The 9878-nt window shown below is 43.1% G+C and overlaps 1 protein-coding gene across 1 annotated transcript in view; it reads left to right on the top strand.

Moving 5' to 3' along the window:
* The first annotated feature begins 398 nt into the window (after window positions 1-398).
* The window catches only part of LOC104517314 (chromosome unknown open reading frame, human C1orf112), a 15011-nt gene continuing 5531 nt past the window's right edge, over window positions 399-9878 (top strand). The window contains exons 1-14 of the mRNA XM_010161925.1: window positions 399-432; window positions 1146-1234; window positions 2271-2375; window positions 2891-3031; window positions 4382-4544; window positions 4917-5001; window positions 5788-5926; window positions 6403-6483; window positions 7003-7067; window positions 7798-7946; window positions 8364-8472; window positions 8948-9134; window positions 9361-9443; window positions 9801-9852. Of these exons, the coding sequence (XP_010160227.1) occupies window positions 429-432; window positions 1146-1234; window positions 2271-2375; window positions 2891-3031; window positions 4382-4544; window positions 4917-5001; window positions 5788-5926; window positions 6403-6483; window positions 7003-7067; window positions 7798-7946; window positions 8364-8472; window positions 8948-9134; window positions 9361-9443; window positions 9801-9852 (1452 nt within the window). The 5' untranslated portion in view covers window positions 399-428. The remainder of the gene's footprint in view (window positions 433-1145; window positions 1235-2270; window positions 2376-2890; window positions 3032-4381; window positions 4545-4916; window positions 5002-5787; window positions 5927-6402; window positions 6484-7002; window positions 7068-7797; window positions 7947-8363; window positions 8473-8947; window positions 9135-9360; window positions 9444-9800; window positions 9853-9878) is intronic.

The following is a 9878-nucleotide window of genomic DNA, read 5'->3' as shown; positions in this document are numbered from 1 at the left end:
GTAGGGGAGGGCCAGCGGCGCAGCGTTTGCGAAGCGCTGACACCGGGCAGAAAAGCTGGGCGCTGGGTATTTCACTAGAAATTAGCACAGCCATCGCCGAAATCAAAGATTGGCGTTGGAGCGGAGCGCACGGTTGGTTTAGCGCTGTGGGTGACACGCTCTCCCGCCCCCTCCAAAGAGCACCCCAGCACTTGCTCCCCGAGTGCAGCGCAGAAACAGGCCTCATCGTGCGGGCGCTGAGGTAACGCTGCCCGAATCCCTCACGGAGCATCCCTGCCAGCTGGACGGGTGGAGCGTATGCAGGACAGCGGGAGCGAGGCGGCTGCGACCTGTGCGAGTGCTTTGAATAACCTTGATGGCTGCACGAGCGTGAGTTTCTTTAACCTTTTTACTCGATATATCGAGAGGCGGAAGACTGGACTGAGCACATGCGTAAGTAGCGACAGCCAAGTGCCTCTTCTTCCTCTCGGGCGCCGAATCGCAATTGCATTATACATTCTGCACTAAATAAAAACATTTATGCTATAAATAGTGATTTTCACAGACTTCGGTCCTGCTGCACCTTGCACGTTACGCTAATTGCACGTTGAATAAGCTTTGTTAAAAGCCTTTAAAGAAGCTGTGCATGCAAGGCTGCTTTTTCCTTCTCACTACTGCCTTTTAAACACTTAAAGGGTGCCTTTCATCTTGTATTTTATCCTCTTTTTTTGGCTGTTACCTTACAGGTGGTGAAAGTGGTAACACCTGCTAACGATAAGAAAATGAGGCTGATGTGTAACTGTTTAGGAGCCTTGCTAACATTCACTGATTAATTATGTATTAATGCCAACGAGCACATTAACCGTGCGAGTATTTGTAGTTTGAAATGTGGGCAGTTTTAGTTCCATGGGCAAGCAACTGTGCTCAGCCTTCCACTAAGTGTAGTCAGGGGTGATGCTGTTATTGATGGGTTTGCATGTGTCAGAGCTGTTACTTGATTTTTTTTTTTTAATTAGTATGTGGCAAATGTTATGTTTCACTTCTCAAAACCCAAGATCTGATTTCTTTCTGCTTGACACAGTTCTTTGTTTCATCTGGTAGGTTGCTACATGTTTCTGCTAACCACATGTTTTTCTGTAAGGATTTATAAATGTTTTGCTTTGCAGGTGTTTTGAGGATCCTAACTGAAATGTTTTTGCCCCATATCAGCCTTGCAGATTTGGAACAAACCTTTTTATCAAAAGTATTACCTAAGGTATGGCAGCTTCAGTCAGACGTGAAATTTTCAGTCAGTCAATTTCAGTCCAGTGCTAGAAACCTCCTTGGAATGCAGTGATTCTTTGTTGAGGTCTCATATAATTACTGCTTTGGAGACAAAACTTGAAGTTAAAATTTTACCCTTTAAAAATTTAACAAGTTTGTGTTGTTGGGTTGTTTCTGTGGTTACCATTCTTTACAGCAGAGAGAGCTTCAGACATGTGATGTCCTACTCTCTATATTCAGTAATAGAACTGTTGGTGGGTTTTGTTTGTTTGGGGTTTTTTTTGAGAGGATCAGGCTTTTTATAAAATGACCAAGGTGGAGAATTTTCATGTGAGGTAAACTCTCAGGACACATACTCTGAAGCATCCACTGTTCATATATATCGTGAATAAACATTGTGATACTTGTGAATAAGATAGTGAATAAACTCTTAGACCGTACTGGCCTAATGTGTTCTCTTTTTTGATTAATTGATGGAGAATTTTGTGCTGTGGTTGTATTAAAATTCCTCACTACTTATGTTTTAACTGAAGTATAGCAGTGCCAAATCACTGACTTATTTCACCCTTCTGCTTGTGTGTTTTAAGCCAGTAAAAATGGCTGCTTGTTGTTTGTAGGTCATAGATATATTTATCCATTCAAACTGTTAATGATCACTTAAAAACCCCCTAATTTTTCCGAGAGACAGTGAAAATCCTTTTAAAATGGTGCGGTTTTACCTGCTCTTTGGTAGAATGAGGTATGTATTTCAAGTCAATTAGCTAGGAAGTTTGTTTTACTAACAGATGTTATGAAGAGTACCAGCTAATATAGCTTCTGTCTATAGTTTGGGGAAACTGTAAGATGCTTTTGCTTCTCGATGTATCCTGCTTTGTGATTCAAACGCTAGGAAGTGTTACTTTTTCCTATGAGTAATCTTAGCAGCCCAGGACTTGACGGCGAGGAAGCAAGCAGATACAGAATGGTGTTGCTATTTGCATGTGTACATTTATAAATGAAATGTGTAAGCTGTGGTTTTCTTCTGACAGACTCTACAGTTATTTGATAACTTGATGTACGAATTATCCAGTGAGGCCAAAGGATTAACCAGCCAAAATACAGAGTTATGCAGTACTGTAAGAAATCTTTTACAGGCAAGTCCAGTGAAATAAGTTTGCATTATTCTTTGATTTTTACCTAAACAATTTGTTCGCTACTAAGCAGGTGGTTAAAATGTAATTTGCACTTCCTTTGCAGTTGAAAGTGAATGAAAAATCTGTGAATGATTTGATTACACTGTGTGATGCTAACCAGAACTTGACACAAAAACCTCAGATTCCGTAATGCAAATGGAATGTGATTCTCCATATTTAGACAGCGTGTCTGGCAGCTGTTTGTAGTTATTTAATTCAGAGTTTTAATTTTTTCTGAATTGAGGACAGTAAACAAAATAAATATGAAACTTTCAGAGAAAGTCTGAAATATGTCTGGAATTGCTTGGTGGTATTTTATGGAGCTTCATTCCTCTTTAACAAACTACTTATTTATGCAAATAGAGAACCTTAAATGCCATAAAAATCAAGGTGCAATTCACAGCTAGGAAAAGATGCTTTTGAAGTTATTGCAGGAGTGGAAAGCACTGATTGCTGTTCTTTCTTTTTGCTTTAAGACGATGGTGCAACTGTTGGAAACTCTGACGGGTTGTGTGCGCTACGTCTGCACGCTGCAGGAGTGTGTGCCTCTGGAGAGTATCCGCACCCTTCCATCCTCGGTGCTTTATGTAATAAAGAACACATTCACACACTGCAAGGTAGGTCTGCGATAGAGGGAGAAAAATTCTTACACCGCTTGGTTTCTGTGAAACACTCACTTTGTACTAAGATCCTATTTTGGAGTAATATTGTTGTGGGATATTTTTTCAGTGTAGATTTAGTTGTTAAATAGTTTGCCGAATGTACTCTGTGCACAAGTACAGAGGTGATCTTTCAGCCCAACAAATCTGACCTGGTAGCAAGAGGCACGCTTCCCTGTCTTGCAGCAATATCAGTTGAACATCTTGCTTATGAACATAGGCTCTCTGCGACGTGTGCGCTTCTGATAGCTGCACTATTTTGAGGGCTACGAACTGTTCAGAAAATGGTGCTACTTACCTTATTCCTGGGCACGTTCCAAAGTGGATTGAAAGTTGCGATTAGGATCTTTATGTTGGTTACGATGAGCCACACACACAGAGAACTGGAAAGGACGGTTACGTGTGCCACCCCATTTCATAGAATCTTTGGGGTTGGAAAAGACCTTTAAGATCATCAAGCCCAACCGCTGACCCAGCACTGCCAAGGTCATGGCTGAACTGTGTCCCTGAGCACCACGTCCACAGTGTCTTTTCAACGCCTCCTGGGATGGTGACTCCACTCCCTCCCTGGGCAGCCCATTCCAATCCCCGACAGCCCTTTCTGTGAAGAAGGGTTTCCTGATATCCAATCTAAACCTCCCCTGGTGCAACTTGAGGCAATTTTCTTCTGTCCAATCCTGTTTGCAGTACTTTCCACTGCTCTGCTGATGCTGGGAAGAGAACTGGGAATTGCCTGGGTTCTTTCCCAACTTAGACCAGTTTCAGATCAGCTTTTTCAGATGCAACAGTAATTCCTTCTACAGCAGTTGAAAACAAAGTCATCATAAGGATACGACAGCTTTTGGTTGGCCTCCATGTCCATTTTTCTTTCTTGGGAGAACAGTTTTTTTCTGTGCCAGGATGCGAGCTCAGGTGCCATACCTTTATTGAACTATTCTGATTTGAAAGTATTTGCAAATATTTGGAATGGTACTTCCTTTGTTGCTAACCTTGTGGTGTTTTGTTGGGAGATATGATCTTTGGTCCATGCATCAAGGCCTAACCCAAAGCCCACTAGAGCCAGGCAGACTTCATGGTGAGGCTGCTGGTGAACTGCAGTTTGTATTTAGTGAACAGGGGTTGGTGTTGGAAGCTACAGATCTATAGACACCTACAGTATTGGGTTAAAAGGAGGTATGTCTATGCCTTGTTCTTTTTTTCCAGTGAAATGTATGACAAAGCTGTCCATGTTCTCAGCATGTGAAAAATCAGGCTGTGATCCCTGAGCTTACCTTCTCCTTTAAACCTCTTCTTCCTTGTGCCCTACAGGACAGTGAGTCAGTGTACTGTGGGCATCTGCACTTGATTTCTGACCTCCTACAAGCCATGTTCAAGGAAACTTACTCTCTTCAGAAGCAGCTGATGGAGCTACTTGATATGATTTCCATGGACTCCGCTTCCGCTGAAGATAACGTCACAGATATGGTGTCAGGTATATGTGGGTCTGATGCAGCTTTAGACTTGTTCAGCCTTTTTTTCTGTAGAGAGTAGGTTTGAATTTCTAAAATGAGGTTCTGAGCATGCTCAGTTCTGGCTGTCCTGGCCAGCCTTTCAGAAAGCAGCATTTTGAAGCTTGGAATATTTCCCTTTTTCTCCTGAAACTTTCTCTGTGGGATGGGACGTGTTGTGTGGGTTTGTGGGAAAGGTGCAGCACCTAAGCACGGAGCCGTTTTCCCGATGCGGTGGCTGTGGTGGTGTTCCCTTAGTGCTTGTGATTGCTGCTCTTTTCCTGGGAGAGGAGCAATGGCTGTGAACTTGTGAATCCGATTTAACTCAGCTGTTGCTGTTACTCTTTCTTCCTCAGTAATCCACACTGTGCTGGAGATCTGCTCTGTCATTTCCAACATGGACCACGCCCTTCATGCTAATACGTGGAAGTTCATAATCAAGTATGTCATTGATCTCTGGATTTTATTGTACTGTAAACAGGCCGTCATGTGAAATAACCAGTGTTTCAATAGCCTTATATTCAGAGTGTCAAAACTGGAATTAGGGAAATTGATTTAGCTACTAAGAAAATGCGGACGTTTATTTCGACACGTGAGTAGTGCTAAAGGCACCGTCAGTCGAGGTAGTTAGAAGTTGTATGCAGAAAAGTAATAGAAGACTGAGTACTTGTATCACAACACAGAAGAACATTTGAAACACTGTTGTCTGAATAAATGAACTTGAGGTCTGACCTGCAATTTTGTAGGCGTTTTGGGCTCGAGTTGTGTCTTGTGCTTTCATCCCACCTCTCCTCTGCGTTTGTGTGGCTATTCTCTCTAAATTTCTGGTTTTGGTGTAGAGTCATAGAATCACAGAATGGTTTGGGTTGGAAGGGACCTTAAAGATCATCTAGTTCCAACCCCCCTGCCATGGGCAGGGACACCTTCCACTAGACCAGGTTGCTCCAAGCCTCATCCAGCCTGGCCTTGGACACTTCCAGGGATGGGGCATCCACAGCTGCTCTGGGCAACCTGTCCCAGTGCCTCCCCACCCTCTCCGGGAAGAACTTCTTCCTGATGTCCAATCTCAACCTCCCCACTAATCTAAATCTACCCATGTACACAGATATTGCACCAATTAGTGTTGTATAAAAGCCTAAATAGAAGAAATAATTATTTGGATTTGTACTAATGCATTGCACAATCCCTTCTGACAGTTAAATGTCTGATTTGACTCCTGTCTCTTAGGCAAAGCCTGAAGCATCATTCTCTGCTGCAGTGCCATCTGAAACACAGTGACATCCTCAGCAGCCTGTGCAAGGACACTCTTCTCTCCTTTCACTCCTCTTTGCAGCTGGCTGAGCAGATGAAGATTTCAGAGATACAGGTGAATTAGAAAAGCTCCCGAAGCAGCTGTTGGCCTTGTGGATAAATTCTTTGTGCTGTATTACTGCTAGGAGTGGTTTGGGTCGGTTGGGGTTGTTTGCCACTTCATGTGGTAGACGGAATGCCTTGTTCTTTTGAACCCATGTGAAAATAAGGCCTGTAGCTTAGATTGGGGATGTTTTAGTAAGACACTGAAAATAAGTTTCTACCATTCCCTCTGGGGAATATTGTTTTTTTTAATTTCCTAAACTGACTGTAAGCCAAGGTCAGTCAAAAGATGGTATTTCAATTCTGAGTATTGCTATTAAAATGTTGAGGCATACTGAAGATTCTAATGTTGTTTTTTTTCCCACCCCCAGCTTCAGAGTCTGTAGAGAATCAAGTTTGAAATAGGTTTTGAACACTGTCAGCAATCTCACTTTATTTTGCATTGTATCACTCTGCATATTAAGTTTTAGCACTCCTTTTTTTGGACAGGAGGGCACTGACCTCAGACTGTTCCAGAGGACAGTCAAACTCTGCAGGTTCTTTGCTAATTCCCTCGTACACTACACCAAGGTAGGCTTTGATACTTGAATTCTACGTTCGTGTTGAAGTGTTTGGTCCACCAACGGAATAATTCTGTCCTGCGTGGTGCCTTAACGATGGATCGCTGTGCGACGTGGGTGGCGTAACTCGCGTCCACGCGCAGCCTGCTGCTGCTGCGTCCGCCGGAACACGCTGCGGGGGGCAGGGCACGGAATGAATAGCGCTGTGGCAGGATAAAACAGCCTTACAGCACGTGGGGGACCACTTCGTGCTTCTGCAGCTCTCTGGCTGTCGCAGCTGTAATTACCGGTTTTTTAAATAAGCCTGTAAACTGCATTGGTTTACCTACAACACGTATGCAGTGTGTATATACAGGGGTTGTATCTTAGGGATACTCGGTCACTGGTCGTTTTGCTTTGTGCTGTGGGCTGCTACAACTTAGCCAATTTTTGCGGTGTAGTGCTTCACACGCCAACATGGCAGAAAGGAAATTTATTTAATTGTGTATTTTGTATTAAAAGTACCACTGAAAATGCATGTTTTTGGCAGGAATTTCTTCCTTTCTTCTCTGATTTGTGTTCTCAGTTACATCAGCTCTTTCTTCAGATATACAGGTAAGTGAAACAAGTGATTATTGATAGTATCTCAGTGTCTCCAGGTTGTATTTTGAGATGTAAAAATACAGTTGTTACTCTAGAGTTGTTACTCTAGAGCTCATGCTCTAGAACAAAATTGGGCGTTTTGTGGGGTATTAGTTACCGTAAGCCCCTTCTCAATCAGTGCTGTCGGTGTCTGACACTGACAAACCACTAACTTTGTTGCACTTACTTACGTCAAAATCACTTAGTAAGTTATGTTTAAAATATGCAGGGTGGTTGTTCTGGGCACTGGGTCACTTGATGCAAGTTGCTTCAAAAATTCTGGTTCCTAAAGTCAAAATCTCTGAAGGCAGGATTGTCCCTTTGCTCACCTTTCCACGAAGCAGTGAGGCAGGGCTAAAACAGAGCAGCCAGCAGTGTTCGGTGTGCTGCAGGGATAGCGGGGGGATAGGGGAAGATAAGGGGCTGATTTCGGCCATTCTCGAGGAACAGAAAGCAGGTTCTTGCATTCTGCAAGGATTTCTTGCAATGTTTAGTGAAATACTGGATTGTGATGCTTGCTTTAAAGGCTGGATGCAGGGTTGTAACTCGTGGGCTATACTAGGTACTCCAAAACGGGGAGCCTTTTCTGTCTTTTATTTCACAGTAACAAGGAAATAACAGATTTGTCTTTTTGTAGATCTTCTGAAAAGCAGTGCTACTGCAACTGCTGCTGACAATATTCAATTTCTTGTTTTCCCCTCAGCAAATTTCCTCCCAGTCTCTACGCCCCAGAGATCTTGGAAGTTCATCGAGATGAAATATCCCGGGTTTTTCTTGTGGCTCTGGACCCTCTCATCAACCAGCTTCTTCCCTTTAGCCCCTTTGTGGAACAAGTCTTAAGTAAAAAGTTAGGTGGGTTTGAAATACACCTTCCTCTGCTGTAGTACTGTGTACCCATCTCTAAGGGATGAGGACTGATAGAAGAAAACTTGGTGTGTTTGGTGTTTGAGTGCTTTCAAGGAGGCTGGAAGTGTGAGGCATCCGGATTGTAACTCCTTGGCAGCACCTTGCGGAGACAGTTCAGAACAGGAATATTTTAGGCTTTACCTAATAAGAATATATTGCGTTTTATTTTTAATTTAAAATGCAATGTGTGTGGTGAAACATCCCTTTTTCCCCTCAGCTGTGTCTCAAAGTGACTTTGAGTGTTTTACTGGGAACCTTTATGTGCCACCAGTTGTTCATTACTTGTCACTTGCTTAAATGCCAGTTTACACACCCAGTATATTTACCAGGACAACTAGCATCACATCTGAAAACCTTCTACAGGTCTCCCTCCCGAGCAGCAGCTGCCCCAGTGTCTTCTCCTGATCACCATAATGGACAAGCTGTCCGCTCAGCCTGAGGAAGTGCAAATGCTCTGGAACACAGGGAAAAGGTACTAAAAAGGCTTTTTTGTTGTAATTCTTCAACAAGCATTCGGTCTGTACAGGCTAACAGAGGGGCTCAGCTGCTGGGGTTTCCCTTGCAAGCGAGCAGTAATGTTTGTCACTCTCTGGATGTGCATCCTTATGCTGGGAAAACCAGGATCTGATGGTCAGTGCTTCAGGAGTGAAGGATGCAGAGCCAGAGGTGTCTTTAGTTTTTCGGGAAAGGAATGGTATTTAGAGTACTTCCAGGATAAGGAGAGATGTATGTAACTTGTTGATACTTAGCCACTAAGTTAAAATCTTGCCTTTTCATGCCTGAACCCTCTAATAATGACCTGAATATTTAAAAGAGGAAGGTAGTCAGGAAGGTAAATCTGGTGTAAAAGCACTGAAGTTATTGCTGTTGATTCTGTAGTACAGGTGTTGCTTGTAGGATTTGGGACTTGCATATCTGTAACCCAGCTGGTTTTTTGTCTTTTGCAGCCTGTCTCTGTTTTCAGCTCTTTTCTTCAGTTTCCAGCAGTGTTCTGGCGAGCTTGCTCTCCCCATTCGTTTGCCAGAGGTGATCAGTGCAGGACAGCCAGCAGTTCCCATCACCCTCTATCACTTTGTCTGTGTCCACCTGTGCTCCTTCATTGCTTCCACACTCCCATCACACTTTCCTCAGCTGGTAAGATTGTTTTTTGCTTCTCTCTTCATCTGCTGTGATGCATGGGTGCTGTTTAAAACAGAATGAGTCCTTTCTAAGCACCTGTAGGTGCAGGTGAGGATCTTAGAACATTTTAAATTGGATGTGATAAAAATCTCAGTAGGTTTTATGCTAATGAGCAGAGTAAAAGTAATAGTAGGCCTGTTCTCTGTTTGTGGGTGAATCTGCCTGTGTATCTTCACCCTAGGAGTGTGCCCTGCTGGATGCCGTGCTGGGTTCCAGTATGATCACATCTCTGCTAGCAATGGACTCGTGGTGCTTCCTTGCCCGGTAAGGTACAGGGCAGGCAGGATTTCTGCAGATCCAGCTAGTTCTGTTGTACATAATTCCTTGATTTTTTTTTTTAAGAAAAAATTGTCACAGAATTAGATTCTTTTCAGATATTTTGAAAATTAGGAGCAGAAATGGCTTAGCCATTTTTATGTCCATGCAAGGAAGGGGAACATACCTTTTCTGTTATTTAATAATTGTCTTTTAGAATGGTTCTCTCAAGTAAATTCTACCTGTGCATATCAAGTTCCAGCATGTTAGAGGCGATGGCCATCTCAGACCAGATTTATAATATTTTGTCTGTAAAAGAACAGGAAATAATCCCAAGTTTCTGTCTCTTCCCCCCGGCCCCACCAGGTACGGAACAGCTGAACTGTGCGCTCACCACGTTGTTGTGATCGCCCACTTGGTAAGAACCACGGTGACGTCTGCGGT

This window comes from Eurypyga helias, unplaced genomic scaffold (genome assembly GCF_000690775.1).
Source record: "Eurypyga helias isolate BGI_N326 unplaced genomic scaffold, ASM69077v1 scaffold10262, whole genome shotgun sequence".
In the NCBI taxonomy this organism is placed as follows: Eukaryota; Metazoa; Chordata; class Aves; order Eurypygiformes; family Eurypygidae; genus Eurypyga; species Eurypyga helias.
The sequence above is the reverse complement of the archived record's forward strand: the minus strand, read 5'-3'. Positions and strand labels throughout refer to the sequence as shown.